General features: G+C 40.5%; 1 protein-coding gene and 1 long non-coding RNA gene across 2 annotated transcripts; one reads left to right on the forward strand and one right to left on the reverse strand.

The window, feature by feature from the left end:
• On the reverse strand, positions 1–25,817 carry LOC134650619 (E3 ubiquitin-protein ligase RNF8-like). Its single transcript, XM_063505590.1, has 12 exons — positions 25,612–25,817; positions 24,892–25,485; positions 24,028–24,279; positions 23,550–23,747; positions 16,439–16,516; positions 16,075–16,188; positions 7,996–8,237; positions 6,542–6,657; positions 5,749–5,794; positions 4,943–5,059; positions 2,534–2,709; positions 1–140 (listed from the first exon to the last, which is right to left on the reverse strand). The coding sequence occupies exons 1-12, from the start codon at positions 25,699–25,701 to the stop codon at positions 1–3; spliced, it is 2,163 nt and encodes a 720-aa protein (XP_063361660.1). The 5' UTR covers positions 25,702–25,817.
• Positions 13,908–14,306, forward strand: LOC134654291 (uncharacterized). The gene is made up of 2 exons (XR_010097322.1): positions 13,908–14,096; positions 14,254–14,306. It is a non-coding gene; the product is annotated as an uncharacterized LOC134654291 (long non-coding RNA).
• Positions 25,818–26,043: the final 226 nt, after the last annotated feature.

Genomic DNA, 26,043 nt, shown 5'->3' on the forward strand with positions numbered 1-26,043 from the left:
TTACCGGTTGGGGCAGCCGGGCGCCCAGTGGCCCCGGGCGCGGCAGCGGAAGCAGCGCCCGTAGCCGCCGTAGTAGGCGCCGGGGAGCCCCGGGACGTAGCGCCGCCGCCGGCGGACACTTGCAACATCCCGTTCGCCATCTGATTGGATAGTTTTATATTTACTTGGAAGAAAATTACGGCGTGCATCAGCCATCGAATTGCCCCGCTGGAGACTTAACCTTTTGGACGCCAATGACCGATATGTCCGCACCGTAGTTTCAACGCCAAAGATCGATTAATCGGTCACATATCACAGAGGAACATAGACCTACGTGCATATGCATAGTTCATTTCAGTTTTGACACTTCGGTGACGTGGCGTCAGCGTGACAGCTTTTGTGTTTGACACGGCGTCGAAAAGGTTAAGTAGTAGTCGATTTCGAACGGCATTGAAGATCGGTTTTCCTAGGATAGCGGTGCCGTCATATAGCGGCCGTCTCCATACTAAATAATACGGCTAAATATGGATGTCGTAGTATTTGTATGGAGACGGCCGCTATATGACGGCACCGCTTTCGGAGGAAACCGAAGCTTTAGTAACATTTTTAAAATTGATGTTAACCCTTAAATGCATAGTGATGCATTTATACACACAACATAAACATCAAATGTTATGCATTATTAAACAAATTCTATTTGTTCTTGTATATTATTTCAATAGTAAAACTAATAAATTTTCCGAATTATTACATAAATTTACGCAGTATTTTAATTTATAAAAGTTACATTTGTTTATAGACGAAATGTCGGAAAACTTGGAAAAACCTGGAAGTTGATGATTTTTAGTATGTGATTTTGGGCAGATTTTTCGGGGTTTGTAATTATTTTATATTTACAAATTTTATCATAGGAACATCACAAATAGTGTACCTTTCTGTTGGCAGTTAAGATTTTTCCTATACCCCTTACTAATAGCTATATATTTCCAAAAATATGATTTAGACTATGCAACTTTTAACACTGATTTCCCAGTGAAAATCGATGATATATTTTTTTTTACTATTTTTTCTCAAACATGCAATGAAATGTCGTCGCTCCGGGCGTTATATCAGGCTTCGAAGTATCACGTTTAGGGCGGAGCAACTCCAGAGAACTGTAAAGGAATTTCATACGAAATTGAAGGCCTAGGCCGGGAAGTATTTTTTTTTAATTCTAATGTAAACATGGGGTCTGTGTCCATGAACAGGCTAAACAGCCGAATTAATTTTTTTTTTTTTAGTGAATGAATGGTTATCGGACCAAAATATCCTTGTTAACGCCTGTTATACACGAACGTACTGATATTAAGAATACGAATCTGTATGATTCAATGTGTTGATGAATAAATTTAAAATTTTGTCTATACGTAAGTCACCAGAGACCATAGACAATATTTAAAATCCTCTGCATTTATTTTATTTATAGAAATTGAGATTCTTATTATCAGATTGTGTATAATGGCCCTAAAAAGGTCTATTCGAACAATACACACGCGAAATACGGACGACTTCCGTAAAAAAAAACAATTATGGCGGGATCGGAAGGAAAATTAAAAAACTTTTGTTGTGAAGTTGGATTTTTATTATAAAGATTATAAATTTGTTTTTTTTAGTGGTGTATTTTTTATTTCATTGCATGTTTGAGAAAAGCACTATACATGCCTAGCCGTGAAAAGGTCTTGCCGGCTTCGTATCACTATCCGGCCTCCCTACGGTCGGCCGGCTATACCTACTCACCCGGCAAGCCCTTCTTTCCCGGCGTCTGCAGTAATGTACTATTCCTAGAAACGGCAAACAATTATGTGATATATATATTAATTTCGGGCAAAACGAAAAAATCATGTATTTAAGGGTTAAAATTCAGTTGATGTACTTTTGAAATGTCGGAATTTGAAGTTATGCTTATTTTTTTTACACGGGTCACGGGGTCACAGGTACAAGTTGCAAAGTGAATGCATACCTATTATATAAATGGAATTACATTCCGTTAGTTATGGTGTATACATTTGAAAAATCTGATAACCGACCCGTCGAATAAATAAAATGTAAAAAAAAATATCATTAAATCGACCTGGAAAAATTAGTATCGAGGAAATGTAGCATTTATGAGTGTCCTCAGATATAAAACTCGAGCGAGGAGTAGGAACTCATGTAATACAATAAAGCCACACCGTATATGTAAATTCATCAGATAATTCTGATTCGTACTGAACTGTCAAAGTTTTCATAGAAAATACGCGCCAGCTTTCGTGAAACGACCTACAATACTTGTGGTCGCAAATGCGACCGAGTAAACTTAAGAGCCTCAAAATTTAAAAAAAGTAAATGCGCATTGACTCACCCTGACCACTTGGTACACCTGCGGGTGCTGCACCGGCGCCCCCTGCGGGCGCTGGAAGTACGCCCGCAGCGCCGCCTCCAGGGGCACCCCCCGCGGTTGTACCGGCACCCCCCCCCGCGGTTGTACCGGCACCACCCCCCGCGGTTGTACCGGCACCCCCCCCCGCGGTTGTACCGGCACCACCCCCCGCGGCAGCCGCACCGCGCGCAGCTCCCGCGTCGGCGGCGGCGGGGTCGGAATCCAAGTCAGATCCACTGTCGGAATCGGAGCTGGACGAGTAGTGGCCGCGGTAGTCGCGGAAGTAGCGCCCGCCGCGCCCGAAGAATACGTCGAGGGGGTGGTCGTAGTCGCTGTTGTCATAAAAAAAAAGTTTTGTCAAATATTCCAATTTTGATATTAGGTTTAGCGCTAACGGTACTTCTCTGAACAGTCGACTAATACTCATCGAGACGATTCTAACAAACCCAAACACAATGAGCTTGCGTTGTTTAATCGCAGTCTGGCCACCTTCGGTCTTCATCCAGATCAGCTTTATGGTACTTGGGCGTTTTCTAAAATAAATATTGAAAACCCGATTCTCACGGATCCTGGTGTTTTTGGGTTCTTTCAAGTTAGAATCACTAGCATATTCAATCCTGATGATAAAAAAAAATGTCTCAAAAATTTGTATGAAAATTGTACATTCCACTACGTCACGTCCAATACAAGTGAAAAATTTTCTCATAATAAAACGTGACGTAATGGAATGGACATTTTGGGACATCTTTTTTTAATGGAAGGGTGGAAAGTGCTGTCGATTCTGAGTAGAATGAGCCCAAGAATGTCCAGATTTGAATCAGGTTTTCGATATTTATTTTAGAAAAAGCCCACTAACCACAATATTGCATCGTCACTTTCGTCACCCAACTTAAACATGTGAAGTTTCAGCTTCAGCTCAATCGAATAATGAACAGTGGATCTAATTTAGCTGTGCAAGATTTGATTATAAACAACGGGACAGAACAAATTTAACAAAAACTTGTTAAAATATACCTATTTTAGGTTAAGAAGTAGGCTAATAAGACAAGGATAAGTAAGCTATCCGAGCCCCCTCTCACGAAACTTGGACGGCTGATATTTCCAACCTTTTCATTGGGTATTTCATAAACTAAAAGTGATAACGACTTAACGAGAGAGAAAGCTTTAAAAGGCATTATAGTAAAACACGTGAGCTAGTTCAACACTGATTTATTATATCCAAATGTAAGTATACTGTACAAATACCTTAAATATAGGTAATAGATTAAAGATATATGAAAAGAAATTTTGAAATGACGTAATTTATGAATAGCCCTTAATACAATTCTAAACTAATTATATGGTAAACGTACTAGTGCTCGACGCGGTACCAGTACATGTCATCTTAAAACTTAAGTCATTGTCAATAGAGGTGACAGCAGGGTGTCATCTATTGGGCATTAGCATGTCGAGTACTAGTACTTTAACCTTAATATAATACAACTCTTTATTGCACACCTCACCCATTTTACAGAACATAGATAGTAAATTTGGTTAAAGAACCATTTCATGTCTAAACACTAGGGATGTACCGACTAGTCGGGAAAGCCGACTATCCGGCCACATTTGTAGTCGGCGATTAGTCGGCAAAAAAGGCCGATTAGTCGGCCTATTATTAATTACAGAAAGCAGGACATGAATAAAATAAAAAGCCAATATTAATCAAATGTTACATGCCCATTCTACTCTAATACGTATTTAGGGTACAAAATATGCTTGAGTTCATATTAAATTCAAGTATACCTAAGTAATTATTAGGTGTATCGTCGCAGTAGCACGGAACATCTTTCAGTTGATATTGAAAGCGCGACGACGCAAGGAGCAAAAAAAATCTTTTTCTAATGCATCCGAACTAGAATAAAGGTACTACAGTTGCCATACGAATGTAATCTTTATCGGGAAGTAACGATTATGAACTTGGCCGACTAGCCGACTAGTCGGCCGACTAATCGGCCATCCGAGTGCCGATTAGTCGGCCAAAACCATAGTCGGTACATCACTACTAAACACGCAGACGCGAACTAATCGATCGGTGAACGAAGTTGCATCTGCGAGGCCCTTTTTAATGTGTATTTCTAATGTAACAATAGGGGCCCCTTAAGTGCGAGGCCGTAGTCGAGGGGCCCGCCCACGCCTAGCTAGCCACTGCCATAGAGAACAAAATACATAGAGTGCTCACTCCATCCATCAGTTTTAGTACCAAAAAGACTATTAGCATCTAGCATCGAGTAGCGGAACTATCAGTACTACTACTTGACAATAGATGTCGCCACCGACCGGAAAGTCTTATGCTGTTGAGATAAGACTTTCCGGTCGGTGCTACATCTATTGTCAAGTAGCAGTACTAATAGTTCCGCTACTCGATGCTAGATGTAGACACTGAAATTAATAGTCTGAACTGATGTATGGAGTGAGCACTCTATGTATTTTTTTCTCTACGCCACTGCGTACACGGTATCTTCTGTGCGTTACTTTTCAACCTACCCATATGGCTTCATTACAAAAGTAGGGTGACAAGTTACTCACTCGGCGGGGCCCCAGTATTCGTCGTCGTAGTTCTGGTAGTCCTCCTCCGGCCACGAGTCCTCCCCGTCGTTGTCGCTCTCGCTGGCGGTTGAGGAGTCGTCATCTGAATTACCTCCGCTAAAACAGAAGGGACATCTGTTATCCGAATATCTAAACTAAAGCTTTGGATTCCTCCGAAAACGGTGCCGTCATATTACGGCCGCTATATAGCGTTGACTGACCTCACTGGAACGTTGTCTATGTAAACAAGATGGCGCGGTTTCCTAGACGGCGTTACGTTACGTTGATTGTCAACGTAACGTAAGATGACGGCCGTCATGACCTTGTCGATAGTTTCGTGAACGTTTTATTAGATAGCGGTGACGCCATTTTGAATAAATGACACGAGATTTGAATAAATGATTCCGTACTACGATTATTTTCCTCTTCTGATGATATTTCATCCTCCAAATAAATTATAGATGATCAAGCAAATCTTGTCAGTAGGAAAAGGCGCGAAATTCAAATTTTCTATGGGACGTTATCCCATCGCGCCTACATTTTTCAAATTTGCCGTTTTGACCTTGGTGGATGACGGTGTGTTATGACGCCGTGGTACTTTCCACATGTCGCCACCGTAAAGACGGCCGTCTTTTGCTGCCGCTATATGACGACCGTCATATGACGGCACTGTTTTCGGAGGAATCCAAAGCTAAGACATTTTTTTTGTTAGATTACTTTAACTCTGGTACATATAATAGATATAGATATGCCATGATACATATAATAGACAGACGGGTGCATGCAGCAAAGTTAAGTAAGCATACCGAGTGGTCCCGGCGTAGGAAGTGGTCGCCTCCTTAGCCGCCAGCTCTGCGAACAATACAGCTTCATAAGATCCCGGTGTACGTACTACTACCTAACTATTCCCATTTTTAATGGACCACTTTTAGCAACCTAAACTGCAGAGGCATTCTACGAAGATAATGCCATTTGACCTTTGAAGCTAAAGCTTGCAAATAAACCCTAGTGGGATTTTCGGTTTGGTTTGATTTCCTTCCACGACCTTCGCAAATAAGGCCCTAACTATTCTCAAATCGAATTCCCTAGGTTCGTAACTAATATGTGATTTAGATTATTAGTACTACATTACTCTATGACTTATATTTTGTTAAAATTATTGAACATATGAAAAGAAAATAGTTTTTATAATGCGAACATAGCAGTTTTCCCTTGAAAATTAATAGTACCTATTCCGAGTGATTCATATGTAAATATTTGTGATAACATTTATTTACGGAGATTAGGTAGGTACTAGTAAAATAATCAAAAGTAGGACGTACCTATATAAAATCACTTTACGAACTTAAACATTAAACGTTTCAGAGCAACTAAAATAATCATTAAAGGTTCATATCATATCTAACGCTACAGACCTTTGTTAGTAATGAATTGGGTTAAAAATAAAGAACTAAACAAGACGTTTAGGGTTGTAAATATGAAGCTGCATTGTTCACGAGACCGTTCCTTTGTCCAAAGCGCGAAATCCTTATTTCTAGTGTGGCATACCAACTGGTTGGTACTTTATGGTTGGTTGGTTAATAGGTTGGTAGTACGTACCTGCTCTCGCGTTAAGGATCTCTTGTCGTTTCTGTTTGGTGTCTTCCGATGTTTGCATCATTCGCTCGATTAGCGAGTCCAGTACTATGCTCTTGCATTCAGATGTTATGACCGTCCTGTAGAAAATACGAAATGTCTGTATGTGGACAATGTATGTACCGATAGCTGTAAATACACCCGAATATTCTTGACAAGATCAAATATAAGTAGCTAGACTGTCAATATTTATTTTGTCAATTTTATTTGTCAGAAACCAAATCACTGTGAAAATATATTTCACTAAAGTTTACAAAAAAGTAAACTACCTACACTTTGGGATTACAGAAAAATAAACAAACATAATAAAACTTACTAAGCGCCACTTGCACCATTCCACTAACCCGGGGTTAATCGGTTAAACCTGGAGTTATCATGGTTACTAGTACAAATTGACACTTTTAACGGTTTAACCGCTTAGCCCCGGGTTAATGGGATGGTGCAAGTGGGCCTAAGTACTTTGGGATTGTAATTAAATTCATTTCCGATCCTATTATCAAAGACATATGTAACTCTGTATAAAGGCCTGTCTCCATATTGCGCGGCAAACTATCGAACATTGGCTCGCGAGGCAGCCGCGCGCAATGGATACCGGGTTGGCTCGCGAGCCAACTCGATCAGATCGCGTTGGCTCGCGTCGCGTCGCGTGTGTTGGTTGAGACAGGCCTTAAGATGAATAAAGTCTAAGGAAAAAACGTGCCTCGGAAATCAAGAAAAGGTCATTCTCGGAAATATGGCACACACACCTTCGGCCTATATTGGTGGTGACGTGGCCCTTCCGGCCACGTCACCAATCTTCTCCCAACAAGAGCAGTCGCTGGTCACAAGGTCGACCAAACTGCATACTAATTAAAAAAAAAACCTTCGGCCTATGCTCGGCTAGATGGCGTTGATGACACCGTTTCATATTTAACAATTGGAACACATAGGTATCAGTGAAAGAACATGGATCGAAAATATAAATAATATCTATATATATATATTTTTTTATAAATATTATAGGACATTATTACACAAATTGACTAGGCCCCACGGTAAGCTCAAGAAAGCTTGTGTTGTGGTTACTCAGACAACGATATATATAATATACAAATACTTAAATACATAGAAACCAACCATGACCCAGGAACAAATATCTGTGCACAACACACAAATAAATGCCCTTACTGGGATTCGAACCCAGGACCGCGGCTTCACAGGCAGGGTCACTACCCACTAGGCCAGACCGGTCGTCAAAAATAATAAAATTATTTATCCATATAAGTATATAATTTTTTTGATAGTTTTATACATTTTCATTTTGAGTTTTAATCGTGTGTCGATAGATGGCAGTAAATTTACTGTGACTACAAAATTTACAATGACTGGACCCCTCTATACTATCTATTCTCTTTGCTATAGATCTATTATATACGCACCTGCAAATGGGACATTCTCGTTTATTCTTCTTCCACTTGTCGATGCAGTACTTGCAGAAGCTGTGCGAGCAGCCCAGGGTCATGGCATTAATAAAGAGTTCAGAACAGATGCTGCACTGCAGCTCCGTTTCTATGATGTCTTCGACGTCGGCACTTTTAGAGCCCTCGCCCACGCAGGTCACCGTGAGGCTCTCGAGGAGGGATTTCTTTTCGGTTTCTACGGATTGTAGCTGGTTTCGCACCTGGGGAGTTTGAAAAATAAATCAGAAATGACCAATAGATTATGTTGATTATGGATTTTAAAGAGCTTATATTTCTACTAACGGGTTGGCTTAAAGTGATGAGAATTTTTATTTTCAAAAACATCAATAAAAACTCAATCGCTATAGGTTTAAGGATTTTAATATGGTAAACTCAATCATGTTTTATGTTTTAATTTAATATTATAATATTGCAAAAGGTCCCGCATCTTCGATTTTTCTTAGCTTACTTTTCACCGTTAGCATCATACTTTGGACGACATTCAAGTCAATTTTTTCAAATTGACTTTGTATCCTTCGTTTCAATTGTTGCGATGATTTTGCTTACCAGCCATCACTATACACGTGTCTACTCAAGATTGCCCAGAAATCTTCGATCGGTCTAGCTTTAGGGACGTTCGGAGGGTAGGCGTCCTTTGGTACGAAATGTATGCCATGGCCTTTCAACCAGTTTTGTGTGCTCGTGGCGTAGTGAGAGCTAGCTAAATCAGGCCAAAATATATATTTACCATCAGAATGATACTTAGTAATGAACTGGCGAACTATAGGTAAGCAGTCACGTTGATACACGTCGGCATTTATTGCTGGACCCGACGAGTCTCTGACCACTGCCCTCGAAATCCCTTTTTCCCTTTTTGAATGTCGTCCAAAGTATGATGTTAACATTGCTAACGGTGAAAAGTAAGCTAAGAAAAATCGAAGATGCGGGACCTTTTGCAATATTATAACATTAAATTAAAACATAAAACACGATTGAGTTGGACACGGCGCGGATAGTCCGCCGGTTCCTCTCTCTGCGGCCCTGACCACCGGCAGCTTGGGCCTTGCCCCGCTGCTGGCGGCACCCTAGGTTAGGTTTTTTATAATGTGTTTATATGTATTTTTTATTGTTTTGTAAGTGTTTTTATATTTTACTTTTATATTCATATTATAAATCACCTAGCCTAGAGAGTTCAAGTAAATAAAGAGAATAATAATAATAATAATAACCCCCCAAAGGGATCACCTTGACGTGGTGGGCGGGCTTACGGGTTGGTGGTACTATGATAAATATGGTCGAAGCACCTAGACCGCACCCCTATTAGGGAGGTACAAAAATGTTTTCCAATGTCAACTAGGAACCCTTCCCAAACCAAGATCCCAACTTTCCTATCCTTTCTTCTTTTTCCTTCCTATTGTCTGTCTCGCTTCCTTCACTAAAATAGTTATGCAGTTACGATCGAGATCTTTACGTCCGGGGCCGCTGCCCGAGGGTAATCGTCGGGGCGCATCTGGAGCCGTTGCTGGGTGCCACAGCATGCGATCCAACGGCGATGTGGAGCTGAGCAGGCGGGCTCCCATCGAACAATTTGTTACAGCCGGTCATCGGGAGCTGAGCAGGCGGGCCACCGATGTCGAAGCTACAGCCGGTCATCGGGAGCTGAGCAGGCGGGCCACCGATGTCGAAGCTACAGCCGATTCAGATCATCAGGCTACGAGTATGCCTGAATCCACCAACATTGTCTCGTATCCCTCATCACCGAGTTCATCAATCCATAGTTTGTTCCAATCACCTAGCTCATCTCATCACTCTGATAACTACATTCCCCCACAATCACCTATATCATCACCAACATCATCTTTAATGTCTGTAGATGTTGTGCAGGAGGCGCGTGCCATTAATCCTGCACCCATTACAAACACAACACGTACGCGAAAAAGATGGACCGAAGAAATGAACAGGTTTATTTGGCGTACATATCTAATCACTAGTAAATTAGAAACACTTCAACGTGGATACTTAGAACCCTTGCACAGACAGTTTCAAGCGATGTTTCCTGAAATGGATGTTTCAAGACAGAGAATTGGAGACCAGCGTCGAGCTATACTAAATAACAAATTACTTTCTCAAAATACCTTAAACGAAATTCGTTCAGAGGTCGAAATGCATTTAGCAACTACAACCGGACCTCTTGGCTCACAAATATCCGCATCAGTTAATCCATTTTCACAAACTTTACACTCATCAAAATACATTAGGAATACGAACACAGTAACAACTGGAGAGAGAATGACGTGGACACCAGACATAAATGAGATGATTATGAAACTTTACTTTGAGGTAACTGAAGCAGAAACCAATATGACAGCATATAGAAAAAAACTACACGAAAAATTCATATCGCACTTTCCCAACCTATCGCATCTATCAGAACAACGAATCGCCGACCAAAGGAGAGTAATAGTAAATAATAAGATGCTAAGTGCTGTAAAGATAGAGACGATTAAGAACCAAATCAAAACCGAATTAGGAATGACTGACACTCTAGCAAGACATAATTCATTTCCCGAATTACAGACACTAACAGATAGTCCTATAGTTAATATTACTACACATAATTCCTTTGACGACTTAGATGCAGTACAACAAGAGGAGGTAAGTAATCAAACAGATCTGCAAATCCCAAGACAATATAATTCACCTACACGCACCAGCGCTAGGAACCAACAGTACCTACGACTGAATGTGACGAATATAAACGAAGATGAGATTCGACAACAATTTGAAAATAATTTAAATACATTCAAAATCATACACCCTACAGAAAGGCCACATATCCCCAAACTAAAAATGTCCCGAAAGCTTATGTCAATAGTAACTTACCTAGACAAACATGTCATTCCCCAATATATTTCACACCAATTAGATTTCAATTCATTTCAAAATATTGTTTATACTTCTGCATACACAACAGCCGCCTATATGGGGGTAAAAATTGACAAACTCGCCAGTATTGGTAAAATACAAAAACCTAACAAACCAAAATGGCAGTTAAGATTAGAGTTCAGAATAAAGAAATATAGAGCTGATATAGGCCGCCTAACACAGTATATAAGAGGTAATAGAAGCAGAAGGATAGTTGCAGCAGTAGAAACGATAAAAACAACATATCAGAGGCATGCTACATTCGAAAACCCCAACACCTTACCTGAACATTTCTTAGATACCCTAAAACAAAAATTAAACACAGCTGCTAGTAGACTTAAGAGATATTTAACTTGTACGGAGAGGAAATCACAAAACGCACTGTTTTCAAACAATGAGAGCGGATTCTACAGAAAACTGTCGTCGCCGGCAGGAGCACAACAAAATCAGTCAGGTAAGACTCAAATCCCTACTATGGACTCACTCCGCCGATACTGGGCGGATATATGGGAAAGGCCGGTCCAACACAACGAAGATGCAACATGGATCAACGATGAAGAATCGAGTACTACATCCGCCATCCCAATGATGGAATTTGAGCACATCCCAATAGACACATTCGTACAGGTAATAAAACGCACACATAACTGGAAGTCTCCTGGAACTGATAACATACACAACTTTTGGTATAAAAAACTTCCTTGCACACACCCATATATTCATAAATACCTCAATCAGTTTATAAAATCTCCAGAAACAATGCCATCCTATATTACACAAGGCCGAACATATATGCTCCCTAAAGATAATGACACTGCAAATCCCGCCAAATACCGCCCTATCACCTGTCTTCAAACCTTTTATAAACTCTTAACCGCATGCATTAGCGAAATTATATATAGTCACCTGTCACAACATGGTATCCTCAAAGAGCAGCAGAAGGGTTGTAGGAAACATAGCCAAGGATGTAAAGAGCAATTAATTATAGATTCAGTAGCTATGAAACAGGCAATGAGAAGAAAACGAAATATTCACACCATGTACATTGATTATAGGAAGGCGTTCGATTCAGTACCCCACACCTGGCTCGTTTATATTTTGCACCGCTACAAAATCCATCCATCGATAATAGACTTCCTACAAACTGCCATGCATAGTTGGCAGACGACCCTCACTCTGAAACAAGAAGGAAAAACATTGAGCACTGAACCTGTTAGTATTAAGAGAGGTATTTTTCAAGGGGACGCTCTTAGCCCGTTATGGTTTTGCATGGCATTAAACCCTCTATCCGAACTCCTTGACAGAACTGATGCAGGCTTTAAACTTAAACACGACAATTCACACTACAGGTTGACTCACCTTATGTATGTTGACGATATAAAACTTTTCGCGGATAATGTGACAGAACTGTTTCGGCTCGCAGACATAACGCAAGAGTTTTCCACAGATATAGGTATGCAGTTTGGTGTAGATAAGTGCAAAATACACTCATTTCATAGAGGACAGATTCTAAATAACACTTACACCTTAGATACTGGAGAGCGGGTTGACTATATGACTGAACAAGATACATATAAATATTTAGGGTTTCAACAGTCCAGACAGATACATCAAAAGGAGACGAAGCTCGAACTTAGGAGAAAATTTAGACATAGACTTGGCATCATCCTTAAATCACACTTAAACTCACGCAACACAGTTAAAGCTATAAATACTTTTGCAATTCCGGTCTTAACGTATTCCTTCGGCATCATAAACTGGTCACAGTCCGACTTAAAGCAACTCCAGCGCACAATAAACACAACGTCAACAAAATACAGGAAACACCACCCAAAATCCTGCACGCAAAGATTATCTCTACCGCGGCGAGAGGGAGGGAGAGGCTTAATAGATTTAACTAATTTACATAATAAGCAAATAACCACCCTCAGGCACTATTTCCACACCAAAGCCGAGCAGTCAACACTACACTCCTACACAGTAAAAATAGATGACCGCTACACCCCCCTTAATCTACAGGATACAATTATCCAACGTAATGAACACATTGTAAGCTCACAACAAAAATCTTCGGAATGGGCCCAGAAAGCGCTTCACGGAAGACACCATGCTGATCTTGCTCAAACGTTTGTAGATAGGGATCTATCAAATACTTGGCTGAAGAAGGGTGAACTCTTCCCGGAAACCGAAGCTTTTATGTTGGCAATACAGGATCAAGTTATAGCCACCCGCAACTACAGGAAACATATCACTAAAGACTTAGACCGACCGACTGACTCATGCAGACATTGCAATAGTGCCCCCGAAACCATCCAACACATAACAGGTGCATGTAAAGCCATAGTACAAACCGACTACAAACACCGTCATGATCAGGTAGCCTCTATAGTCCATCAATATCTGGCTCACAAATACAAATTTATTGAAGTACAAAAACCATATTATAAATATACTCCATCCACGGTACACGAAAACAGGCAATACAAACTGTACTGGGATAGGACAATAATAACAGATAAAACAATTCATTTTAATAGACCTGACATTACATTTTTTGACAAAGATAATAAGACCATTTACATAATAGATATAGCGATTCCAAATACACACAATCTGCAGTCAACAGCCAATGAAAAATTAACAAAATATAAGGATTTGGCAATAGAGCTCAGACGTCAATGGCATGCTAATACAGTTCATATAGTACCAATTATAATTTCCACAACTGGAGTAGTCCCCAAAACCATAAACAATAGCCTAAAAACCCTACAGATCCCCTCTTACTTCATATACACAATACAAAAAGCCACAATCTTAAATACATGCCGGTTAACTAGGAAGTTTTTAACCTCGTCGACCATAAATGATACCCTGTAATTATTAATTTTATTATGCTTGGCCATGGCCCGCATAATAAACAAACAACCCTTGAAAAAGGAGATATATAAAATATCAACAATAAATAATAATAATAAGCCCGCAGGGCAGCTTGTGGCGAGCTGTTGGGGAGTAACGACCCCACGGACCCGAGTGCTCCAGAGAGTCGGTCAGGGTCTCCATCTCCGGCGTGTCTTTGTCGGTCGGAGTGGAACCTCAAGGGGACCCGCAGGACTCTCGGCTCTGGCTTGCCTTCATTGGCCGTCCAGAGAGGAGTCGTTAGAGCTATATGCTCCAGGGGTGGAAGTGAAATTTGCGTAAGCGCGAGTTGGCACAGTGGCTGTTTACAGCCACTGGGTAGAAAGCGGTGTACACCTCTCGACACCCCTGAGCCGCTCACACCGATGTTGCGCCTGGTCGTCTTTACGACGACAGTTTCAGGGGCCCATCTAGTCAGCGGCGAGTCACCACCTGCCTCGATAACGTGTGTTAGCATTGTTATGGCAGGTGTCCGGACTTCTTTACAATAGCCCAGTATCATTGTCCCCCCAAACTTCAATCCATAGACCGATATACTGTTCACTTTTTATACAATAGTCCCAATGCCTGCTGAGACCGGTTCACGGGTATCTATTGATGTACCCGTGAATGGGTTCCAGCAGGCGTTCTACATGACATCAAACTTGTCTGAAAGGGCCTCTGCGCTGTTGGCTTCGGCCCCACGCACGCCTCCCAAAGGTCCGGGACCCCATGGTCCCGAGATATGGTGAGACATACAAATAATAATAATAATAATTAATAATTAAGCCTTTATTTTTATCCTTAATCTACCTTAACTATTACATAATTAATATTAATTGTAAATTATATTAGTGGTAATTAAGGCCCCTGACGGGTGAAGGCCTCCTCCAACAGTTTCCAAGTTGACGATTGAGTTTACCATATTAAAATCCTTAAACCTATAGCAATTGAGTTTTTATTGATGTTTTTGAAAATAAAAATTCTCATTACTTTAAGCCAACCCGTTATGTCAGTTTGACAAATGAGTTAATTTAAGTGATTGATTATGCTCTGAGTTTTTTTGAGCGTAAACGAATTGGAAATGGACAAGAAAACATAATGTTGCACCGCCTACAAATTATCTGCTTGGCCCGAAGGTTGACTGGTAGAAAATGCCGCATAGCATTAAGTCCGCCTTTTGTAAGATTGGATTTTCTTTTGTATAATAAAGATTAAATAAATAAAACTTAAGTTGTCAACATGGCTCAGACAGTTGCCAGGCTTAAGAAGTGGGCGGGACACATTACTTATAGAACACTGGGGCAGAAAGGTTCTTGAGTGGCAACATCGAACCGTAGGATGTGGCCCTAGAAGCCTATGTCTAATCAAGATAGATTGTCTGCAAGTTTGTGTGCCATAGCCGACAGTTATATCTCCCTTCCACACTAATGTCCTGCACTAAAAACCTTCTCCAGCTGCACCTGCAGGGAGCTCTTACCTTCTCCAGCTGCGCCTGCAGGGAGCTCTTACCTTCTCCAGCTGCGCCTGCAGGGAATTCTACCTTCTCCAGCTGCGCCTGCAGGGAGCTCTTACCTTCTCCAGCTGCACCTGCAGGGAGTTCTACCTTCTCCAGCTGCGCCTGCAGGGAGCTCTTTCCTTCTCCAGCTGCACCTGCAGGGAGCTCTTACCTTCTCAAGCTGCGCCTGCAGGGAGCTCTTACCTTCTCCAGCTGCACCTGCAGGGAGCTCTTACCTTCTCCAGCTGCACCTGCAGGGAGCTCTTACCTTCTCCAGCTGCGCCAGCAGCTCTTACCTTCTCAAGCTGCGCCTGCAGGGAGCTCTTACCTTCTCCAGCTGCACCTGCAGGGAGTTCTACCTTCTCCAGCTGCGCCTGCAGGGAACTCTTACCTTCTCCAGCTGCACCTGCAGGGAGCTCTTACCTTCTCCAGCTGCACCTGCAGGGAGCTCTTACCTTCTCAAGCTGCGCCTGCAGGGAGCTCTTACCTTCTCCAGCTGCACCTGCAGGGAGCTCTTACCTTCTCCAGCTGCACCTGCAGGGAGCTCAACCTTCTCCAGCTGCGCCTGCAGGGAGCTCTACCTTCTCCAGCTGCACCTGCAGGGAGCTCTTACCTTCTCAAGCTGCGCCTGCAGGGAGCTCTTACCTTCTCCAGCTGCACCTGCAGGGAGCTCTACCTTCTCCAGCTGCGCCTGCAGGGAGCTCTTACCTTCTCCAGCTGCACCTGCAGGGAGCTCTTACCTTCTCCAGCTGCGCCTGTAGGGAGCTGATGACCTCGCTGGACTGCTCTGCTTGCTGCTGGATCCGGTCGGCCGCTAGTGCTGATAGTTCTATCTCACGTTTCTTTACATGTTCCTGTTAATCATATTTTCAACGTTTTTACGACTGATAGATAATTGTATGCAAATTTGATTAATGAGATTAGTCTCGTATGTTATTAGTAACATAGAGACATGATGACGAGAGTGCTCACTCCATACATGAGTTTCCTTATTTAATAAGTGGTATGGCAAGGGAATATCACATGGACAGATTGGACAGGGCAAGTAACCATTCAAATAACCATTTAATATTAGTATTTAAATGAATGGTTAATTGACATTACCTCTAACGTCTGTATGGACTTGCCGGCATCAGCTTCAGCCACAGCAAGTTTCTTTTCGATTTCCGCACGCTCCTCAATCTAAAAGAAAATTGTAATCGTAAATCAGGTGAGATTGTGGTCATATGCTTACCTATTTCTAATTAAAAAAAAATGTAGTTGCATTCGTAATATTAACGCATTCACTGCCAGCAACCCGCCATCGCCAGGCGCCATCGCGCCATCAACCTTTATCCGTAGTCGCTTTTCGCTACATACGGTTTTTCCAATGCTAGCCGATAACATCTCGTAGCACCAGATGTGTTAATAATTTACATAAACAAATGGCTCTAAAAGCCACAAAATTTGGCAACTGGGACACAAATTGCTATGAAAATATCATGGTCTAATAAAACAAGGTCTTCTCTTCCCAGAGTGTCACTTGCCTACGTCACAATAACATTGCCACTTTATTTCAACATAACATGTTACATGGGTACATTATATCTATGGTTAATAAGTTAATTTATTTCTTTATAATTTAATAATTTTCATTTATATGTATTTTATCTTAAATTTTACAATAACACGTCATTTTTAATTATTCGTTAGCAATATCTTCCGATTCACGAAAGAAATTTCAGACGTTCGGGTAATTCTGTTGACACTACTGGCAACACAGGATAGCGCTGTCACATTTGACAATCCGCCATTTTGTCCCTGACCGACCGTCCTTGTCGAACGCGTGTTAATTGTTATTTCCTTCTCGCTCAGTGTCAGCAGTCGCAGTGTTTTCCAAACTTTTCACGTCGTAAGCTTCGTAATTAATGTTTTGTTACGAAAATGGTTGGCTGCTCTATTCGGAACTGTAAGAGTAGGAGTGAAAAGTGCAGTATAGATTTGTTTTATTTTACTATGTTTCTACATGAATAACTTAAAATTAATGCCGTTAAAATAATTTTCACTGTTGGTTAAAATTCTCCCACATTTTAAAGTTTGAGAACCTGTAAACAGCATGATGACGTAGGCAAGTGCCAGTTAGGTCATTCGCGAATCTCGGAATAGAGTACCAGGCGGAGTATATTATTATACCATGGAAAATATGACGTTCATACTTTGTTCTATTTAAATCGGTGCAATGTTAGCTTAACACATTCACCGCTGAGCTACGGTCGTAGCGCTACTTCGTAGCGTAGCGAAAATGCTTCGTAGAGGCGAAACACCGACATGTCGTTGTTAACGTACTTGGGAAGCAACAATCAAACACAAGTTTCAGATCAAGACTGAGTCTCATTTATTCTATGCTTACCCACACATGCATGAATGTACATTAAGCAAAGTACCGACAATCTCCTCTTTAAAAAAAAATACACAAAAAAAAAATTCTCTCTCAAATTACATATAATATAATGCATACGTTAACTTATGACTTATGACTAAGTATGACGTTCTATGTGTAGTAAACAGCCGTTGTTTTGTTTTTATTTATGAAAGAACAAATAATCTCTCATGTAATTTTAGAAATAAATGCTAATGCTGACTGTTAGGTTAGGTAAATTTTGAAAAGACTAAAACTAAACTTTATTCTTGTGTACAATTTTAAAACATCAAAATGCATGCTAAACGATTTTCTTATCTAAGATACATATTTATGCAACAGTGTTAAAATTTCAAACCACATTTTATTTCAGATAAAATGATGATTATTGAGAAAATGTACTTAATTCAGACACTGAACATTATTATTAGGTACCTGTGTAACATTTATAAAAATAATAATTCCTTTATGTTATCATGACATAATCATTAAAATTATTCAAATAACTTAGGTATAACAAAATACATTTTATTTAGCTACAAAATCAATATAGTGCATACACATGCATTACATTAATATAGATAACAGATAGCAGTGATGATTATAGAACTTATTGTTATAGGTATACATCTTAAAATACAATAGATACATTACCATTCCAAACTGTTTACCAGCCCCAGGAACCCCACCGATCAGGAACGATCACCTCCCTGCCGGAGCGAGTAACATAGTTATTACTATTATTATTGGTGGGAGCAGATAGTAAACTGGATGGACCGGGGTGCGCGAGCATTTCACGTGAGTTAAACCCGGTGTCGATGGCGGTCGGCGCGCCGGCTACGGCGCTCGATGACGTCACCGCGTTATCACTGCGGATACCGATATCATCGTAAGGCAGGGAGCACACTGGAGTGTCTTGCGCTGCCGGGCGCTGATCGGAATCTTTAATAAGATGTCGTCTATTCCTAATCAGAGTGCCACCACCACATATTTTTACAAGATACGAGCGTATACCGCGCAATGATACAATGGTACCACTCACCCAACGTTTGTCTATTCTTACTTTTACACTTTGTCCAGGGTGTAATTCAGACATATCACGAGCATTTCTGTCATGTTGATATTTTTGGATTTCTTGGCGTATTTTCAACTCTTTTTTTACATTTTTTTGAATTTTAGGCAAAAGCAGTTTTGGAGGACATGGAACAATACCTCTTAGTTTACGGCTGTTAAGAAGCTCAGAAGGGGAAGCTAGTTTATTACTAATAGGAGTATTCAGGTACTCTATCAAAGCTAATCTAAATTCCGTTTTTTCATAGTGAGTTTTCTTTAGCAAGTTTTTAATCGTTTGAACCGTCCTTTCAACTTGGCCATTAGACTGTGCAAAGTGTGGCGATGACGTTATATGTGTGAAACTCCACTCTGCAGAGAATATTTCAAAACTGTTGGACCTAAATTCAGGCCCGTTGTCAGAGATAACTGTGTTAGGAATACCATGTCGACTGAAAATGATTTTCAATTCCTTGATAACGTGATCAGAGGTTAAAGAATTCAATTTTGCAACTTCAACGTATTTGCTAAAATAATCCACTACTATCAATTATTGGTTTTGCTGAAAATGGAATATATCAACACCTAGTTTGGACCACGCTCTTTCTGGCACTGGATGTGGGATTAAGGTTTCTTTTCTATTTTGATTTTTAAATGTCAAACATGCCTGACAGTTACTTATGTAGTCCTCTACATGTGCATTTATATTTGGCCAAAACATACTCTCCCTAATACGCAACTTACATTTATCTAAGCCTAAATGGCCTATGTGCACGCGCCTTAACATTTCGTTGCGCATCGCAACTGGAATAACAATTCTATCGCCTCTCCATAACATTCCATATGCTAACGTAAGTTCGTCGCGGTAACCCCAATAAGTCCTAGCTTGAATGTCAACCTCGTGTTTCTGTGTTGGCCACCCATCCTTAACATACCTGAGTACTGTCTGTATTTCCACGTCATTTCGCGATGCAACTTGTATTTTTACAAAATGCGTGTCCAGTAACGGGTTACTTACCGCGATGGCACAAACTTGTGCTTGCAAATCTAGCTGATCTCGCGGCACTTCAGCTGGAGTGGTCGTCGGTTCTACAGCGCGTGACAACGTATCTGCCATATACAAATATTTTCCTGGCTTATAAACTAACTTGAACGTGTACGGCTGTAAACGAAGCAACATTCGCTGTAATCTAGCTGGAGCGGTTGCTATGGGCTTGCAAATTATACTGACCAATGGCTTATGGTCTGTTTCTATTATTATGTCACCCCTACCATATATATACATATAAAATTTCTCACACGCGTAAACCACAGCTAAAAGTTCCTTCTCAATCTGAGCATAAGCTTGCTCAGCTTTTGTAAGTGATCGCGACGCGTAACAAACCGGTAATTCATTTTGCATAAGACAAACTCCTAATCCATTCTTAGACGAATCTACTGAAATTACCACGGGCTTATTGAGATCATAAAACTGTAAAACGGGAGCTTTCGTCAAGCAATCTTTTAAGTCATCAAACGCTTTTTGGTGGTGTTCTGTCCAATGCCATTCAGTATCCTTACGTAACAGCTCTCTCAATACAAAATTCCTATCCGATAAGTTTGGTATGAAGTTACCTACGTAATTAATCATTCCCAAAAATCTCTCTAAATCTTTTATGTTTTCCGGTCGTGGCATATTTTTTATGGCAGAGGTATGAGAACTATCTGGATATATACCTTTTGCACTAATTCTATGACCTAAATATTTAATTTCTGTTAAACCAAATTTGCATTTATTTTTATTTAACTTTAAATTGATTTCTCTGCACCTGTTCAAAACCCTTTTCAGACGGTCGTCGTGCTCTTCTTTTGTACGGCCGTGGATAAGTAAATCGTCTATAAACAGGCACACTCCGGGAATATCATCAAAATTTTCAAACATTTTCTTATGAAAAACTTCTGAAGCGGACGTAATTCCGAAAGGTAACCTTAAGAACTTATACCTACCGAAACATGTGTTGAATGTGCAAAGATCCGTACTTTCTTTGTGCAAACGCAACTGCCAAAATCCCTGTTTTGCGTCCAACGTACTATAATATTTAGATCCCAATAAATTTACAGTAATTTCATCTAAGGTCGGCAACTTAAAATGTTCCCTTTTAATGGCCTGATTTAAGTCACGTGGGTCTAAACAAAGCCGTAAGTCACCGTTAGATTTTCGCGCTACGGTCATACTGTTAACCCAGTCTGTAGGGCCTTCCACTTTTGCAATTATGCCCTCATCTACCATATTATCTAATTTTTCTTTGATACTATCTTTTAGGGCTACCGGCATCTTTCTCGGAGCATGAACTACGGGTCTAACACTACTATCAATTTCTATCTTGTACTCACCAGGCATACATCCTAACCCCTCAAAAACGTCGTTATACTCACGAAAGATATTGTCATAATCCTGTGTGACGTTAACGTCCTTTATCAACTTAACTAACTTAAGTTCACAACACGAATCGCGGCCTAACACCGGTGCTACATAGGACGGTACATCCGCTATCACGAACTCCAGTATATAAAAGTCATTTTTGCACTGTACTTTTAAATGACACGTGCCTAGTACAATGATGTCGTTATCTGAGTAACTCTTATACTTTATACCCGTCCTAGTTAAATCTTGTTCTACTAAACCAACCTGGCTTAAATATTTTATAGGTAAAATATTCGCATCAGCCCCGGTATCCAGTTTAAATTTAATAGTAACCCCTGCTCCGAAAGCTAAGTCTATAGACCAATCACTACTTGAATTACTAAGACAATAGATTACCTGATCGATAGGTTCCACTGAGGGCTCCACAGCTTCTACGTTATACACCGTACACATGCGTGAGAAATGATCATAATTATTACAACTCAGACACATTTTCCCTAAAGCCGGACACTTCATATAGACACCGTGAGCAAACCCGCACTTTAGACACTGCACTCCAGATTTAATTCCTCCATAAGGTCCCGTTTGTTGATGTTGTTGTCTTATCTCTCGCGATGAAACAGCTGTTTGCGCAGGAGTGGCACTGCGGCGCGGCGGCGCGGGGCGCGGGGCCGGCTGCGACCAGCCGCGACCTCTGCCCCGCGGCGCGCCTCGCGCTCGGTACCCTCCACGTCTTGATATCCAATTCACCTGACTGTACGGGCTACCCTCTTCCTCTAACATTAACCGGTCTTGAATATTACTTGCAGTAATATTATAAGTATAAGCTTCATGTTCACTAGTTTCTTTTTTGATTGTGCCCGCCTGCAATTTCGATATTTGTGCAATATTACATATTTCCAAGGACTTTTTCAGAGTTAAGTCCGGCTCTCGCAACAAACGCTCCCTCAGTGCGTTCTCCTGTATTCCGCATATGAGGCGATCCCTTATCAAATCATCCATTAGCTCCTTAAACTCACAAGCACTTGCTAATTTTTTCAACTCGAACGCGTACTGCTCAATTGATTCGCTTTGTTTTTGACACCGAGTAAAGAATCTGTGTCTTTCGATGGTAATATTTTTTTTCGGTGAAAAAAAAGATTCGAATTTATCCAATAAATCCTTTACACTGGCAAACGTACCTTCAAATTGGGCATGTACCTCACGACACTGCTCACCAATCACATGCAGCAATATACTCATCTGCACCTGAGCACTCTTTTTAGATAATTCACACGCCTCATAATAAACTTGGAACGATTTTCTCCATTTTTCCCACTCCTTTGAGAGGTTCCCCGATGTAACATTTTCCAAATTATTTGTGAAGCTAAACGGTAATGGCGGCGGCAACACAGCTTCCATTATGGCACCAACACTACTTTGTATGTATATATCTTGCAATTTAAATGTCCACAAAATCGTAATAATCACTACAATTTCCGAGTTTTCAACACCCGCCTTAACTAACTACTTCTACAAAAGGTTCAATTCGGCTGCGCCATGTTAACGTACTTGGGAAGCAACAATCAAACACAAGTTTCAGATCAAGACTGAGTCTCATTTATTCTATGCTTACCCACACATGCATGAATGTACATTAAGCAAAGTACCGACAGTCGTGATTAGCGCTGAATGGGTTAAACACACTCTAATCTGTTTTTTTTGTGCCTAAAAGTTAAGAACACTAAACATAACTTCTTGGTACAACTAACAATTTCTAACTACGTTAGAACTTAGAACCAGTTTTATGATTTATATCCGGGTCCGGGGCCTTGAGGGCTACCCCACACTAGCGTCTTTTCAGCGTCGGCGCCCAGTCGAATCTACGGCTGCTGCTCTACGCAACGTTGGCGTTCTGCGCAGCGACGCCATTTTCCATAGCGCTGACTAGAACGCTCAAAAGACGCCAGGGTCTCTCTAATACTGTCTAAGTCACTAATTAAAGTAAGTCAGGATGGCGATCTTTGTCATTTACCCTCCGTTTTCCAGGGAATGGATTTCTGCCTGACAAATTTCATCAAAATCCTGTAATATTCAGCCAGCGGTCGGCAACCTTTTAGCAGCCAAGGGCCACATAGTAGTTAACGAAGTTGCCGCGGGCCGCACTTTGTTAATATTTATAACCTTTATCAGACATTGTCGTTTTGTCAATATTACATACAAAATAACCAGGGGCCGCAAGTGACAGGTTCACGGGCCGCCTTCGGCCCGCGGGCCTCAGGTTGCCGACCGCTGGTTTAAGCAGTGAGAAGGTCACCAACAGATCAGACAGAATCACTATTGCATTTATATTAGTAATATTAGTATTGCCAGAGAACACTTACTAGTTGTCTAATCTTTGATTTCTCCTCATCAGTGAGTTTCTGGAGCTGTTCCTTCTGCTGGTTGAGGAGTTGTTCCGCTCTTCGCTGATCATTTTCATGTAACTCTATTTGTTTTGCGAGATTATTCTTTATACTTGTTAATTCTTCTTGTAATTCTTTTTCTCTGAGTAGTTTCTGTTCTTCTAATTCTTTTAGTTCCTGTAGAAATAGAAAAAGACATATTTTAGTGGTAAATATCCTAAGTTATGATAATATTGTATGATTTATGTAACTAATAAGCCATGAATTTTACATGAAGACAAAATGCATTTTGAAATTTTTTGGAGTAAAAAAATCAAGTTCTCTTAAAAGGACTCAGTTTCTAGAAAAGACTTGTCTCTAACAAGTTGAATTCTCTTATGTAGTCTTAAAGTGAGGACACGAGTCTTAGCCAACACGAGTGATTGGTTTGTACATTTTTGTCTATGAAAAAAAAAACCTTTTCTTTAGCAAGCCTAAGTTGTTCAGTCTCTCTCCGCAGCGTATCCTCCAACTCCTTCTTTTCCTTCAGCCGCACTTCCTCCTGCTCCCGTATCCTGGCTTCCAATTTGTCCAGCATCTCCTGCTTGGAGGAACTCTCTCGGTTCAGCTCGGATAGGAACTCGTCTCTCTCCTTTAACAACTTCTCTTTGAGAGCATTATTTTCTTGAATCAGTTCTGACTCGGTTTCATTATGTTTGGATATTTGCTCCTGGAATTTGAATAATATATGTATATTTTTTACTATACAGTAAACCAACTCTTGATACACTACTGTACACACCATACTTAACACAAGTCAGAATAATTAAACTCAGAATATTGTCTATCTCCATCTCTATTACGCTTTTAATAAGAGAGAAGAGAGTGATAGAAATGGAGGTATACAGAAGTTTTGATTTTTCAAGGTACCAGTAGGCTTTCAAATTGAAAGGTCTGGCTGGTTCTTACATAGCCTAACCACTAATCCCTGTATTTTGTACCTAAAATGTCAATAACAATAAGGCTGCCTTTCCATTGAGGTGGAGATGAGAGGAAGCATGCAGAAATCAACCTACAGCATTAGTTGTAATCCAGCAGAGCATAGATGTGAATTACAAGAAAAGCTATTGGTGGATTCCCGCACATTCCTCTCATCTCTGCCTTAGTGGGAAGGCTGCCTAAACCTTGTGTTATGTTTGAAACCTTCAAATGTCAAACATAGATGCTTTTTGCTGGAAATTCTGTTTGCAGTTACAATTCCTGTAGAGGCAGACTTTTTACTGCTACTACAGTAATGTTATAAAATGTGATCTATTCTGTATAGTTTGTAAAAGATGCTTACCATTAAGGATTCAATTTTCCCCTCCATTTCCACTTTAACGGCTGCTAACTGCAGGTCCCGCTCCTCGATGAGCAGCGCCTTCTGCTGCTCCACCTCATCCTGCTGCCCTTTCAACTTCTTTATCTGAGCCGCGTAATCATCATGCAACTGCTGCTCTTTTCTACTCAAATCTAACTGTAACTGCTCTTTTAATCTCTTACTAGTGGTCTGCATGTGTTTCGCAGTCTGGATTTTCTCCTCAATATGCTGTATTTCACAACTCTGGGATTCCTCAAATTTCTTCTTGACATTATCAATGAAATCATGGTTCTCATCTGCCTCTAGTTTTCTTCTCTTACACGGCGTCGACTGTTCACTGCTTGTACTCACGAATTTGTACACAAATTCATTGGAAGATTCTAGCTTTATGACATCATGATTGTTTAGTTTGCGCTTTTGGCCTTTGCCTAGTTTGTTTCCATTTACCTCAATGCCAAAGGAACTGCAGTCTTCTAATATCCAGTTATCGTCTATTTTCTTAAACACACAGTGATCTCTAGACAGACAAACGAACGGTATAACGACTGAGTTTTGAAGACCACGACCAAGTTTGAACTGAAAGTTTTAGAAGTTAGAATAAGTTACTATAATGACCACATATGTAATTTCACAAGCCAATAACAAGTTATCAATGATAGCATTGATTGCAACATGAGTTTTATTATGTTTTCGTGTACTTACGTCTTCAGAGGTAATTGCGATTCTTTGGAATTTTACAAATTCTGGCTTTAAAGGTTTTGAGGAACATAGTATCGGAAACTGATCTTCCATTTCGAAGATTCATAAAATAGTGTACAGCAAGTACATTTGCATCGATACACACAAATTATTGAGTTATTTTAAAATAACAAATTACGAAAATCCAGTATAAAGCATTGATTCGAAAAACAAAGTCAAACAATGTGTCAAAAATAGGGTTACCTGTAATTAAAATTGAAGCGTTCACAGATATCACAATTTTGCCGCCATTGTTCATTGCAATCTGTCAATAAAAAAAGGACAGAATATTGTCAAATTTCCTGCAAACTCATTGCAAACTTCTATTGGTTCGCCGCAAAGAGAATATAATCACTACGATTCGCCGTATGTCCGTTAAAGTGTCTACAGACCGCA

Source organism: Cydia amplana, chromosome 1, assembly GCF_948474715.1.
Source record: "Cydia amplana chromosome 1, ilCydAmpl1.1, whole genome shotgun sequence".
Lineage (NCBI taxonomy): Eukaryota > Metazoa > Arthropoda > Insecta > Lepidoptera > Tortricidae > Cydia > Cydia amplana.

What these genes read in the sequence shown, in the direction of transcription:
- LOC134650619 (XM_063505590.1), bottom strand. Translation starts at nt 25,701, where the DNA reads ATGGAAGATCAGTTTCCGATACTATGTTCCTCAAAACCTTTAAAGCCA. An exon ending in TCGCAATTACCTCTGAAGAC is followed by an intron (nt 25,486 to 25,611) that starts GTAAGTACACGA and finishes TAAAACTTTCAG; the next exon opens with TTCAAACTTGGTCGTGGTCT. An exon ending in AGTCCATACAGACGTTAGAG is followed by an intron (nt 16,189 to 16,438) that starts GTAATGTCAATT and finishes TATGATTAACAG; the next exon opens with GAACATGTAAAGAAACGTGA.